The sequence below is a fragment of the Pinus tabuliformis genome, chromosome 1_2, assembly GCF_031772625.1.
Source record: "Pinus tabuliformis cultivar Carrire ecotype Pingquan chromosome 1_2, CPIR1, whole genome shotgun sequence".
NCBI lineage: Eukaryota > Viridiplantae > Streptophyta > Pinopsida > Pinales > Pinaceae > Pinus > Pinus tabuliformis.
In genome coordinates, this window is record NC_142298.1 from 903,296,365 (window position 1) to 903,311,476 (window position 15,112).

The 15,112-nt window shown below is 34.7% G+C and overlaps 1 protein-coding gene across 1 annotated transcript; it reads right to left on the minus strand.

Annotated features, from left to right (window-relative positions):
• Window positions 1-5,456: 5,456 nt before the first annotated feature.
• Window positions 5,457-6,812, minus strand: LOC149208874 (uncharacterized). The gene is made up of 2 exons (XM_089394165.1): window positions 6,641-6,812; window positions 5,457-6,546 (listed from the first exon to the last, which is right to left on the minus strand). The coding sequence occupies exon 2, from the start codon at window positions 6,268-6,270 to the stop codon at window positions 5,638-5,640; it is 633 nt and encodes a 210-aa protein (XP_089250291.1). The 5' UTR covers window positions 6,271-6,546; window positions 6,641-6,812; the 3' UTR covers window positions 5,457-5,637.
• Between the last annotated feature and the right edge of the window lie 8,300 nt (window positions 6,813-15,112).

A 15,112-nucleotide genomic window follows, 5' to 3' on the forward strand; every position in this document is an offset into this window, starting at 1 on the left:
CATTACTTAGTCCTTGATTTTGTTTGATAGAGAATAATAGCCATTCCTACGATTAATCACTGATATTTATGAACAAAGACACCATTCTTTTTTCAATGAAGATGATAGGTGGTATTTTATATGCATGGTTAAGCCTAAGATAAGCCATGTTTTCTACATAAGAAAGTTATATTAAGTTATATCCATGAAAATGAAAGGAAGATGACATTGCATGTTTCCTCGTATAGCTAACCATCGCTCAATAACATTGGATGCTTCTCCACCTCATTCATTACATCATTGCTTAAGAACCTTGGATGCTTCTCCATTTTTTTTGACATCATGTATTGATTATGTTGTTGTTGGAGGTTTTACACTAAGTTTTTCAACATCGAGCTTACTAGGGCTTGCACCACCAGGGTTATTAGTAAGAATCTCATGAGGTTTGCATAGCCATGATTATTAGAATCAAAATAGTAGGATTTGCACTAAAAAACAGTTCATAGAGCTTTCCTGCTGGGGAGAAAATCACAAGTTCAACTTCTGCAGTGCAGAGCACCGAGAGCTCATAAGCTTTCTTCAGCAATCCACCTACGTTTGGAAAATGTAGCCTGCCTGCTGGCGATGTTCTCAATCCTCTTCCTCTGCATCTTTCCCCTCACTATTCTTGTATGTCCTCTTTCGTTTTTCCCTCCAAACAAACCCTCTCAAATTGAGAAAGCAGAACAACTCACTCGATGAGAATCCGAATCCAATTATCGCTTCTAACAATAACCCAATACGATACCAAAAGTGATTACACAAAACCTCATTGACTCTTGATTTGTTTGGAAAAGAGCCAAGCATATACTTCTGACGAGGGTTTCCGTCTCAAGTCTGGCTCGCAGGACGTCGCTTAGTCAATTGCGAGAAAAGTTTTCCACCTGCCTGTCACATACGGTTTGTCACACTATACATTAAAATCAGGGACAATCCTTTCTCGGAGTGGACAATCCATTTGAATGCATTGATCAATGCTTTGTGCAACGCTGGTAGAGTGGACCATGCAAGGAACTATCTAATGGAGATGAAAAAATTTAAATCCTGATATAGTTTGCTATAGGACATTCATTGGAGGCCTATGCAAGTTGGGTATGGTGGATGAGGCAGTGAATCAACTGGCGATAATGATTAGAAAGGGTCTCTCACCCACATATGCTCTGTACTATTCACTCATCAAAGCTTGCTGCAAATCAAAGAAAGTTCAAGCCGCTGCCCAAATACTGAACAAAATGCTTAGGGAACGTGTTGTTCCAAGTCACGCAAGTTTTATCTATGGCATGCATCATCTTGGGAAGGTAGGAAAAAAAATTGAGGCATAAAAAGTTCTTGAAGAAGTGATAGATTGTAAATCCTCTGTACATGTTAAAGTATACACAGAAGTAATGTCTGCTCTATTTCAGACCAGTGAAGTGGAAAAATCATTACAATTAGAAGGCAAAAGAATTAGAAGAGGTTGTGAAACTAACTTTTTGACTCTGTAAAACAGTGTTTCTCTAAGGGAAAAATTGATGAGGTATCCAAGATTTTAGAAGGCATAAACCAAAGATATCCGGTACAAGGTATTACATTATGAAAAAATTGAAATGGTCAGATTTATTGTTTTTCCAAGGAGACCACTCTTGCTTGAAGGAATGGAGAGGGCTCTGCTCGTAAGAAAGTACTGAACCAAGACCATTGTCAAAAAATGTTGAACCAAGAGTATTGTTAAAAAGCAATGTTGCTTAGTTGCATGAAAATTTAATTGTCCAAAATTTAATTTTGGACTCTTTGCTGGCAAAATTTCATATAAAGGTATGCCCTTTTGCCTTATAACATGATGACTTTAATGAAAATGGAGGAAGGGAATCAACTTCAGAGAATCAAATGAAGTTAAAAAATATTAGATTATCAATTATAATCCATAGGAAGGGAGGAAAATAAAGGGTATGGTTGTGCTTAGCCTAAAACGTTTGCCTCTCATTTGAGAACTTTTCAAAAACTCAACTTTATTTCTGAATCTATAAACACAACTCTAAGTTTACATCTCAATTTACAGGTAAAGATTCGGTTTAAAGCAAATCTAAAAATAAGAATAAGCAAATCCAGAACTAAGAATTTGAAGCATTATTATTGTGGCAGAGCAAGGCAACTAAAATTTGAGTGTGTGGGAACAAAGTGGGATCTAGAACATGGAAAACTCACCAAAAAAAATAGCAAATATTGTGGAAAGTGGAAAAGAGGAAAAAGAGCATCATTCCTTTGTTAATTCTCATACAGAATACAAATTAGATGCATGGTGTGAAGGAAAATGAAATTTACAAATTAGATGCATATGACCATAACATGGGATGTCCCCCAACTTTAAATTTTGCATCATGCAGACATCAGGTAGCAAGCCAAGGAGCATCTCGAGCTGTTTAGGACATTTCTGTACCTCCCCCCCCGCGACAAATCCTGAATCCTGGATATAGGAGTTGCAAATAAAGTATGGAGCTTCTTGAAAAAAAATGTTAGCAATGGGTACTAATGCTAGTTTTAACTTTAACCTGCTTGCAATGAATACTCGGCAAATCCAAGTGTATCTTGAGGTAAAATTTGTTGACAATAGAACAGGATGGTTTTCCTGCTGTTGATACAAATGGCTATTGCTGTTAAGCCTAATTTTAACTATGATATGTTGCCAGAAGACATGTCCCCAAAATTTGGACAAATCCCTCAGACCATAGGATGTGTTCCTCAATCCCAGGTATGCATCCTCCTACAACATGGCATAGAGCAAAATATGCTTAACAGAAGTAGTCATTCACATCAATAGCAGGAAAACCATCCTGATGTGTTTCCAACAAAACATTATCTTGTGATACCCTACACACCACCATATTGGGTAAAAATGTAAAACTAGCATGTGTACCCCCAATGCCAACATTTTTTTCAAGAAGTTCCAAACCATAGCAGACAAGACTCTAGATACTAAAATGACAAGAAAAGTTTACAAAACTTTGAGAATTGTCAAGCCTGTTTCAGACTCTCAGATATCTAGTGGGCTATGCCTGTCCATGAATGCACGTGAGAGACCAATAATATACAAGAAGGCAATGAAACAATCACAAAAGCACCTACACTCAAAATTCCATTCTGGAAAGAAGGAAAAGACTCACTAAGGATACCAAGTGGTGCAAAATTCTAGATGTGAGGAATAGCAGTTACTGAGGAATACGGTTCATCTATTCTTATTGTTACAGATAATGCATTTACCAGATTGACTCAAGGTCTATTTCCTAGTGTCATGGAACACTATGTTTTGATGATGGCTTTTGGTCTTGTTCCCATGGAACTGTAGTTGCATCTGGCTTAATCAATATGAAAGGGCTGCCCTGTGCGCGATTAGGAAGAAGTTTCCTTTCTTTCTCCTCTGGGTTATGTTTCAAAATTATAACCATCAGCTATCGGCATGTTGAAGGGATCACACACCTTTCAAGCAGAGCCCATTTTTCTGCAGGATTGTCCATAGGCATTGTTGCAGGTAACACCCCTTCATACAGAAGCCAGTTTTCCACAGAAGAATGGTGGCTGTTCAGTGACTCAGGGCCTTTCTGTGCAGTCACAAGTAGTATCAGCATTATAACATATCCTTTCAGAATTCAAGTATATCTTCTCACTAGATAACATGATTAAAATGTAGAAAAATGTTATGGAGTGTCCAAGTAGTGTAGAACAGAGAAGCAAGAAAAAATACCACAAGACAACCATAGGGTTGATAGAACCATGTTTAGGCACATTAGATATTGCTTGGTGACAGAGTCTTACACCTTTGAAAGGAATATTTGTTTCCCTACATTTCTATTGAACAAATACAAACCTGAATATGTTCTAAGGACTATCATGGAGGGAGTCGAGATGACCCACAGGACCCATAGCTGAATACACAAGGGGATTTCAATGCTGGAAATCTAGTTTATAGCATAGTAGCAAGATTTGGTCATATTGCTCTTTATTATATGGAAATTCAGCAACAGTACAAAATTCAGTATGTTTTCACTGCAATGCAGATACAGAACAGTTCACTTACCTTATAATGTCTTTGATACCCATCAACATATAAGACCCAAAAAAACAGAGCAAAAACCTCAAAAAAATAAAAATAACAGTATGAAAACACTTAAAAATAAACTACATTGCAAAATTTTCAAAGAATAAATTGCTTTTTCTGGTTTTAGTGTGTTCTGAGGAAAGGTGCTCTTGCCACATATTGATGGCAACAATAATAGAAAGCATATTGTGATAACAAATAAGGGATTTAAATTTCACACTAGCGTTCTTTTTCATTCAATTCAAAAGGAAATCTTGTATACCAATCTCTAGCTACATACAAAGGAAAAACAAAAAACAAACAACAATCCCTTCATACGATCCAAAACATGACAAACTATTTCGACAACAGAAACACACTCTAATGATACAAATCCTTAAAATCTGCTAAAGCAGTTCAAACTTCAAATTTCAAACAAACTCAAATTTCAAACAAACCACGCACAATAGCCTCCACAAATTTTTATGTAAAGCAGTTCAAATTTCAAACAAACCACCTACAATAGCCTTCACAAATTTTACATAAATAATATATAAGACATCACCGGGGTTTGCTATGGTGGTTAGCTTTTAGAATTTAATCTTAACTGCAGGACAGGTTGACATTAAATATGATAGCATATATAGAAATTTCGCATGGGGTTTGATAATGGGCACTCTAAACACCCCATTTCTTTAAAATCTGCTAAAGAAATTCAAATTTCTAAGTTCAAACAAACAACCTACAATAGCATACACAAATTTTACATTAAAAAAAAATATAGCAAAATAACAAACAGAAAAAAGACACCACCGGGTTTGTTATGGTGCTTAGCTCTTAAAATATAATCTAAACTACAGGACAGTCTGACATTAAATATGATAGCATATATACCAATTTTGCATGAAGTTTGATAATGGGCACTCTAAACACCCCATTACCCGCAATCTATGCCAGAAGACAACCAACATTCAACCTGATCCAGTAGTTTATTCAAATTTTAAAGTTATGGGTTGACTGGGAGAGGACCACCGAATTTATAGATCAGAAAATTCACTGGAAATGGGGACATTTGTGTGTCTAATATAAGGGCTTGGTTAGAGATGTTGAAGTGGGAATGCTTCATATCCCTGTCATCCGACTCAATGTCATCCCTCATGGGCTGTCTTGCTCAAGTAAGCAGGCTGCTTCAAGTGGTTAAGACCAGTTGCATGTTTGGGTGACTTTGGCAGAATAAGAGACCCACCTAGGTGAAGAATTTCTAAGCCATCTATATTCAATTGAAATATTGCCAGAATTGGGAAAATGCACACTTGCCACACAATGACACAATGATAACAATAGACATAATGATAACAATAGAAAGTCAATTGTAATATTGCCAAACTGGTAAAGGCACGGTTGCCACACATTAATGGTTGATAATAGAAAGCATATTGTGAAAACAAATAAGGGATTTAAATTTCACGGTAGCGTCCTTTTTCATTCAATTCAAAAGAAAATCCTGTATACCAAGCTCTAGAGATTCTGCACAATGTAGTTGAGAGTAAATAATGCGTAGCTAAGAATCAGAGCACCAACCGTGATCTAGAATTCCTGTCGCGGCTAAACTTGTAGCTGAAAATTGGTTGCCGAATATTGCCCTGAATCTGCAAGACCTGCGGACTGCACTCGGGCTCGCCGTCAAACTGGAAAACAAACCTTGGGTCAGGCTCTGCCCGGACGTTCAAGTGAAGCTGAGGTCCCGCTTTCGAATCTCCGGCTGAGCTTTTCCCAATAGACACCCACCCGTTGTGGAACACGACCAGCCTCTCGTGGGCTCCCTCCAAGTCCAAAGGAATCGAGAATTTACCCAGCACCTTTCCCAAGTTCATACCGCAGTTCGAACCCTGCCGGCCTGTGTAAACCGTAATGTCCAGCTGCGGATTCGAAACCCCGAGGCAAGAATAATTCTTGGAAAGCTTCACTAGCTCCGAATGCTCCAGATGAAAACTCGCCACCAAGTTTTGGACATCAGGGGCAGGAGCGTCGACAGAAATGAGAGGAACCGCCGCTATCTGGACTGGGAATTTATCAAATTTGATCTCGCAAAAGCAAGGAAATCTTGAAGAATGAATGCCTGCTCTGGTGGGTTTGGAGGCCACGGGGATTCTCAGCGCCAAACCTCCCACCAAGACCTTCACGAACGGGCACGGATCCATTTGTAACAAAAAATAATACTCTCACAGCGTCATCAGATCGAATCCTGCTGAACACACATGGTCTCGAGGCTTCACGGAATCGACTCTCGTAGAGATCTAACCCCCACATATATACGCGCCGGAATAGCTTTCAGGTCGACCTATCGGAGTGACCAGAGATTTGGTTGTCACAGGCTGGAGATGGCGAGAACCGAGAGAAGAGCGGACTAAGTGTCGAGGGTTCGCAACCTGCGGATGGATAAATTTGGCTTCTCCGCAGGGATGACCCAGTGTGAGCTGTGAAGCATGATGCTGCTTAAAAAATCTAATAATAATGCAAGGAAAATAAAGGAAAAGGGCGAAAGTAGGTCAGTGGATGGGAGTAGTCTACCGATTTTTTGTCAGGCTACTGGTGAAACCCTAATTCGCAAATCTCTGCAATCTCGTTTTCGCTCCCGCCCTGCGAAAAGCGAACAGATCCTCCTTCTTGTTCTAGAACGTAAACGAAGTTTGGGTTGGGAGGGGTTTTGTAAAGAAAAGTAAAGCTTTACCTTTTTTCAAAAATGCTAATTTCATAGTGAAAAACAGTAAATACATTTTTTTATTTTCACATCACTTGTTAAGTAGCTATATAATGTTTTTGGTTCTGGGTTAGGTTGGAAAATATTTATAATAATATAATTTTATGGTTGTTGTTTAAGTTTATTAGGTGTTATTAAAACAATAAATACATTTTTTTTATTTTCACATCACTAAAGAAGTAACTATATAATGTTTTTGGTTATTGGTTAGGTTAGAAAATATTTATAATAATAATAATATAATTTTATGGTTGTTGTTTAAGTTTATTAGGTGTAATTTTTTTTAATTTCAATTTAATAATTTTTAAATGGAAAAATATGATTTTAATTTGGTTGTATTGAAAATATTTATATGTTTTTACATATAAGGTGGGTGCACACAAAGGAGAATATATAGTAAGTCTATTTAATAGTTAATAACAAGTGTTAATTTCTTAAAATTATATGATAAATTTGAAAGGAGTAGGGTATGTATCTTTTTTCGGGTGAAATATATTAAAATTATTGTGTGAATGGGGTTGTAAGACCCTATATTTTCATCCTGGGAAAATATAGTCCTCTCTTAGCCACTTACATAGTTTAGATTGTCATAAGCAAAGTAGGTACATTGTCTTAAGATGTAAACATTTCATTTTAAGCAGTGTCATAATGTGGTTTCAGCGAAGCATTAAAAGATGGAATGAGCATGCACATTTGGGATGCTAGTGTTATATTCAGCTTGAGGCATGATTGCACGTCTAAGAAGACTCTAACAAGGGTTGCAGAGGAGAGGTTGGGGGATTGTAGTCTCACTTAGAAGTGTATACAAGCAAGTTAAGCCCTATGAGAAGTTGTGAAACAAAATTAAGGGATTTGACAAGTTGCACGAAGGCAACTTAGTAGTGGTACTAAGTGAGCAATCCTTGATTCAACTTGATACTCTCTCCTTGGCACTACCACTTTGTAAGATGGAGAAGAAATGTGAAATAGATGTGCAACCCACTAAAGAAGTTGAAGGTTATTGTAATGTATATCGGTGGTTATGTCATGATGTGAAAGGAAGTGTTGGAACTTGGAAGGTGACCATTAGAGTAGATTTACCATGGAGTGCAAGGAGGTGCAAGGATCTGATAAGGAGGGAACTACACAAATCTAACAAGTAGGCCATATTGGGTTAGGATATTACTATTTTGGGACATCCAAAGTTGAAGGTGCATTTTATGGAGGTGCAGTCGAAGTGCTTGGGTGCGTGCCACAGCGTAAGGGTATCTAGGACTTTTAGTGTGTGTTAGTGGTGTTAGGGCATTGTGTTTGATCAACACTAGCTAGAATGTGTTCCATGAAGGAAAAAATCCCACAAATTTGGGATGACTTAACCATTTGGCATTTAAGGTGTGTTATGTCCTAGTTTTGAGGAGACAATTAGAACCATCTTAGAGTGTGATGGGTTGTACCATGGACTTAGGTCCACTTATATGGGTTGAGGTGTAAAGGTACCGTGTGAGTTGAGGAAAATGATTACAATGCTTACCTATATAAAGTGTTTATGATATAAGATTAATAAGTTTTTGTTGGAGAATGGAAGAGGAGGATAAGAAAAGAGAGGCATTAAGGTTTGTTGTAAATCAATCAAAAGGAACGAACTTGTTAATCTTATTAGCAAGATTGTTCAAGTTGTCTCTTCAATAGGAGTGAATTTTGGCTAGGACTAGGGAGTTAAGCATTGATTGGGTACTCTGGAAATCCAAGACCTAACATATCCAAGCTAGTCCATTAAATAGATTCATCTTGGGCAAGGGTTGTTAAGGCTAAGGTGCAAATATCCCCTCTGCTCAAACTATTTAACATGCAAAGTTGGATCTGATTCTTCAACTTGTCCTCACGATGAACCACACTAGTTGGTTCGAAACGCCTAAACAAATGATATATCTTGTGATTTACGCTGGAAAAAATTCTCGTAAACTACACATTAAGAAAGTTTGTGCACTCCTATATGGATAAACATGCTTATTATCTTTCATGAGTTTCATCAAATATTTAACATATTATTCATCAACTTTTTTTAGATATTCATCATCTCCAATTAACAAATATACATTAAGCAAGTTCAGGCACTCTTATATCGATAACATGCTTATTATTTTTCATGAGTTTCATTAAAGATTTAACATATTATTCATCAACTTTGGATTTGGCGAGGATGAATTCTAGTATATTACCAAGTGTGTTTTTTTCAATTGTAGTTCTTACTTTCATGATTAATTTGGTTGTAATTTTTACTTCCACGATTAATTTAGTCTAAGTTCTCTAGGTAGTCATTAATGATCTATTCAGTGCTATGTGGGGGTTTTACTTTTCAACAAATATGAAGTATCTATGTTACAATGGGACCTAGTGACCTTGTTGAAAAACCCTAGCAAACATCTTTGAAACCATTTACTAGCACTAGTTGAACTTGAGATATCTCAAAAACTAAAAGGAACAAATAAGGGTTGCTTTGCCAATCCACTCATAACCTAATCCACTTTGGTGTACTTATATTCTCAAAGTGAATCAAATACCAAGAATGATCTATGTCTGCTAAAACCTATAATCACATTGTTTCCCTAATAGCAACTAAAAACTTCTATACCCAGTTGTTGAACTTTTGCAACCAATTATAAACCTTCAACAAGAAGTAGTTTTCTAACGAGAATTATTGCCATATCTTCCTTGGTTTTACGAGGAAAAAGAAATAAAATTTCATTTGTTATCAAAGGTAAACCAAATTCATTATTTGCATACTTCCAAACCTAGGTTTTCGTATCCAAAGTAGATCCTAACCACATCAATGAAACAAACTTTGTTTTTATGTATCATCCAAACATTATGTACAATTACAGACTCACCTCTAATCCATTGTTTATAAAAATGTTGAATATTTTCATACATGATATACTGAACAGTTGGACAATGAAAATAGTTGTCATCGCTATTCTTCCATTTATATGCTTTTTGCAACTTATTTGAAAGAGCAATTTTGTCCCAACAATTAGACTTGTAGCATAAAGAACATGGTTAATACATATGATTAGACCAAAAACTAGTTACTACCAAAATTCAACCAAAAAAAATATTACTGCATAAAAATAGAATTAAAAACAAAAAATATAAAAACAAAAATTTCCCAAATTAAAAATAAATAAATGATAAACTTTTTTTTACCAAAATTTAGTGATTTTTTTGGTGCTAATACTAACATCACCATTACAACAAGATATTTTTCTAGTGCTAATACTGCCATTACAACAAGATATAAGAGGGATATAATGCAAAAAGTTTAATAATAATATGTATGTAGAAGATGGTCTTCAGACTGGTGAATTCATGATAATCAATGGGACTACAGTCAAAATAATTGGATGTTATTTACTTTTTTACATAGATTGTCAAAATAATTTCATAAATCGGTTTTTTTTAACCAAAATTTAACAAAAACTTTGCTAGTGCTAACATTAGAACCACCATTACAACAAGATATCTTTCTAGTGTTGACAACACCATTATAGTAAGATACCTCAAGAGAGACAGAAAATCTAAAAAGTATGATAGTAATACGTATCCAGAAGATGGTATTGAAACTAGTAATTGTTCACAAATCCATAAGATTGTAAGGTCATTCTCATTATCATAATCATTGTCATCATCATCACATCCTTGTCATTGTTATTGCCATCATTACATTATCATCATAATCACCATTCATGCCATCATCATCATCATTATGGACATTGTTTGCAATTGTTCATAATTGTAGATGTTGTAAGAAATATCATCAACCCAAAAAATGTGATCAGTGCTAGAAAAGGGTTGTTTAGGACACATTGATATACGTAAGAGAAATAACAACTCTATTTTTGAGAGATGATCGATGATCATCATCATCACCACCATTATCATTGTCATTGCCATTTTTATCATCCCCATCATCATCATTAATGTAATTTCTATCGACATTGTTGTAATCATCATCATCATTCATGCCATTATAGTTTTTGATGATGACCTAGATGAAAATGATGATGATGACACCAAAGATAATGCTTATGATTATGACAATGACAACATCTAAAATTGGGAAGATTCGCCAACGTCATTAGCATCGTCATCATCATAATCATTGCCATCATCATCATTGTCATTGTAACCACTATCGTCTTTATCATCATAATCACAATTCATGTCATCGCCATCATCTTCATTTTCATCATTGTCAATATTATTGACATTGTCATCAATTGTTCATAATTGTCAATGCCATAAGGAATATCATCAATGCAGAAAATATGATGAGTGTTGGAAAAGGGATGCAAAAGCGAACATAGAAATGGGGGCAACAATAGAAGTAAAATTGGATGAAAAGTGGATACAACATAAGTAGATGCACAACAACATGAAAAAACTGACACAAAAGTGGATGCAAAAGTAGATGCAGTTGTCAATGCAAACTTGGATGCAAACATGAAGGCAAAAGTGGAAGCAAACATGGGTCCAATGGTAGGTGTAAAACTTGGCACAAATTGTGGTGAAACAAATGTGGATGCAACAACGGACACAAAAGCAGATGCAAAAATGGATGAAACAAAAGTGGATGCAATAGGGGATGCAAACGTGGAAGCAAATGTGGTTGCAATGGTAAGCGCAAGATATGGTGCAACAAAAGTGGATGTAACAATAGACAAAAAATATGCAAAATAATATGCAAAAATGGATGTAAAAGTGGAAGCAAACATTGATGCAACAGGAAAAACAAAATTGGATGCAAAAAATGGATACAATGTAAGTAGATGCAAAAGTAGATACAAAACGAGATGCAAAACCCAATGCATAAACCTGACACAAAAGTGGATGCAAAAATAGATGCAATATTTGATGCAAAAGAGGATGTGAACATGGATGCAAAATTGGAAGCAAACATGGATACAACAGTGAGTGCAAAACATGGTGCAAATTGTGGCATAACAAAAGTGGATGTAATGATAGATGCAAAAAAAGAATCAAAGTATGATGCAAATGAAGATGTAAAAAGGGATGCAAAAAGTGAAATTTAAAATGGGTGCAACAGTGGATGCAAAATTGTGTGCAAAAGTGGATGCAATAGAAGTCGATGCAAAAGTAGATGCAAAACGAGACACAAAACCCGATGCAAATCCTGGTCCAAAATTGGATACAAAAAGGGATGCAAAAATAGATGTAGTAGTTGATGAAAACCTAGACGCAAATGAGGATGCAAACATGGATGCAAAATTATAATCAAAAGTGGGTGCAAAAGGAGGTGCCAAACTAGGCGCTATTTGTGGCACAAAAATATTAGATGCAATAGTGGGTACAATAATAGATGCAAAAGAGGATGTAAATATGGATGCCAAACAAGATGGAAAAGTGGATGCAAAATTATATGCAAAACTAGACACAAAACTCGATGTAAAACTTGGCGCAAAAGGGATGCACAAATGGATGAAAAAATGGATGCAAAAAATGATTTAAAAAAGGATGCAAAAAATGATGCAAAAGTCGATGCAAAAGTTGATGCAAGTGTAGGTGCAAAAAGTGGATGCAAATGAGGATGCAAAAGTATGTCAAACAAAATTAGGTGCCAAACTTGATGCAAAACCTGGAACAAAACCTGGTGTAAAGGATGACACAAAACTTGGCATAAAATTTGGTGCAAAACGTGGTGCAAAACCTATTGCAATACCTGGTGCTAAACTTGGTGTAAGATTTGGTGCAAAACTTGATGCAAATTTTGTGTCAAGTTTTGCACCATATTTGATAAATGGATGCAAATAGCACCAAAAATGGGCTCTAGATGCAAAAAAAGAAGTAAAAAGGGACGCTAATCGCTGGTTTTGTTGTAGTGAAAGGTGAAAACGATGCAATGGAAGGATTTTCTATTTTAGTGTCTAAGATTGCCTTCCTAATGTGAAGGGCTTGGTATTTTCTTGACTCAATATTAGTCACATTTGACTTCCTAGCATTTCTTTTCATTTCATTTTTGTTTTGTTTATATTACTATCCTTGAAGTTGGTGATCTACTATGTGTGTAATAGGAAGTATTAACTACTAAGAACTCTCAAAGGTGATATTGTTGGATGACTAAATTTAAATTTCCCTACTTGACACTTTAGTATTACATGATCATGCAAATAAATTATTAATCAATATTAAAGGGAAGATGATTAACGTGCAGTGTTTCTTGGCTTGTCATATAATTACTACATTTTGGTCCCCAATAAAATATTTGAGGCCACTTTTTGGTTTTTACTTGTGGAGCTTCCATTTGGCTCAAAAAAACATCAAGGATAAATGTCCATTGCATTGGCATTAGACATCATCAAAGAGGAATTCATCAAAAGAAGTAGAGGACATGGGAATAATTGGTATAATGAGTAGATAACCGCTAGAGAAACATTGAGGCACCATAATCTATTGTGTATTTAGATTAACTCAAAATTAACTAGTCACAAAAGTACCTTTTTTTCCAAATTTTTTCATGTATACAAAAATACTAAAAACACAATTTCGGACTAATTATTCAAACTAATAATTATCTAATAGTCATAATCTATAATTAAATAGTATAATATGATTGATATTGTAGGACACAACAATAGGGTTTGATTGTGAGGGGCATTGTGACAATATATGTACACTTCTCATTGTATTAGACAATCATCTTTCAGAGTGTGATATCCATCCAATGAAATGTTCTCCGAGAGGCCATTGTGGGATTCAATTTATTTTTTTTTTCAATGGACAAGTGGTGATATATTTTCTTAGGCCTTAGTGTTCTGCTTCCCTAAAGTTTTGAAACTACTCACAACTAGCACCTTCATTCAACCAAGTGAGGTACTCATCTTGGAAAGTTGAATCATTTTGTCTCCACAATCCAATATGATGTTGGATCAATTCATGATCCTAAAAACATAGGTAATAATAACAAGGAACTTTTACTGTGGGAAAAATAATATCCAAATTTAGGGAACATGACTCTTTTAGAACAAGCAATAAGGATATTTTTTACATTGATTTTTTTTTCCATATTTTTTCACAAGTTATCTATTGCTTAATATTTTTAACATGTAACTTAGTTGGTATGATTGTGCCTAAGTTTTTGTTGAAGGTTGAATACTAAGTTCCTAAGATGTTATTTTCTATGGTGGCATTTTATATTCTTTGTTTATATAAGTCATCTAGCCGCATAGTGGCCAATATCGAATGTTGAGGTATATGTTGTATAAATATTTTATAGTCTAATTTATTTCATATTCAAGTATTTGTCGTCTTTCATGTCTTATACTATTTATTGTATCTTCTTTCATTTTCACGAGAGGAACTCAATATTCATGGTAAGAAGCAGAAATTGAAGAAAGAGGAGAACAATAACAATGGAGTGATAAATGAAAAATGAGAGAGAGAAGAGAATCTGTATAGTGATACCCTTAGAGCCAATATCTTGCATAAGACACACTCATAGAGATTGATGGTCAAGCCTTTAGAGTTGTTGAGTTCACTTGCAATGCTTTGGAAACACAGTGACAACGTTTTTAAATGATGAAACAATATTTCGTGTATAAATTGTAGTGCACTCGATATTAAGTTGGAAACTCATATTGTAATACTTGATATTTTATATAATAAAATTTATATGGTTGAAATTATTTTTATTTGCACTTGATATTATTTAGTCTTGTAATTAACATATGTAACTTTGCATTATTATATTAGATAAACATGTACATTGTATGGAATTTTTTAAAAATTTAGTCGCAAAATCATACTAATTAATTTATGTTGATTAATAATGAACACATAAAATCAATCTAAAACTACTAAATTAATAGCTTATATTAATTAATGATGAACACAAATAAAATGAATATATGACTAAATTAGTCATTTATAATGATTATGAATGAAATTAAATGAAATGAATAGAAACTACTAAATCAGTCGTTTATATAATGAATATGAAAATACCAAAAAAAGATAAATGACTACTGCAAATGATAATTTTTTTATTAAAATGATGACTAAATTTTGCATATATATGACTATTAGTAGCTAATTTACAGTATCTTATAACATGACTAAAATTTAGTCATATTTCTTTGGTTATTAATTGGTTTCAAATGATGACTAAAATTTGCATATATATGACTATTAGTAGCTAATTTACAATATCTTAGAACACGACCAAATTTACTATTAGTAGCTAATTTGTTTTTTTGAGGATTCATATAGTAATATATTTTGTTGTATAT

Bases quoted from the DNA above. Each gene is read 5' to 3' on its own strand.
- LOC149208874 (XM_089394165.1), bottom strand. From the start codon at position 6,270: ATGGATCCGTGCCCGTTCGTGAAGGTCTTGGTGGGAGGTTTGGCGCTG.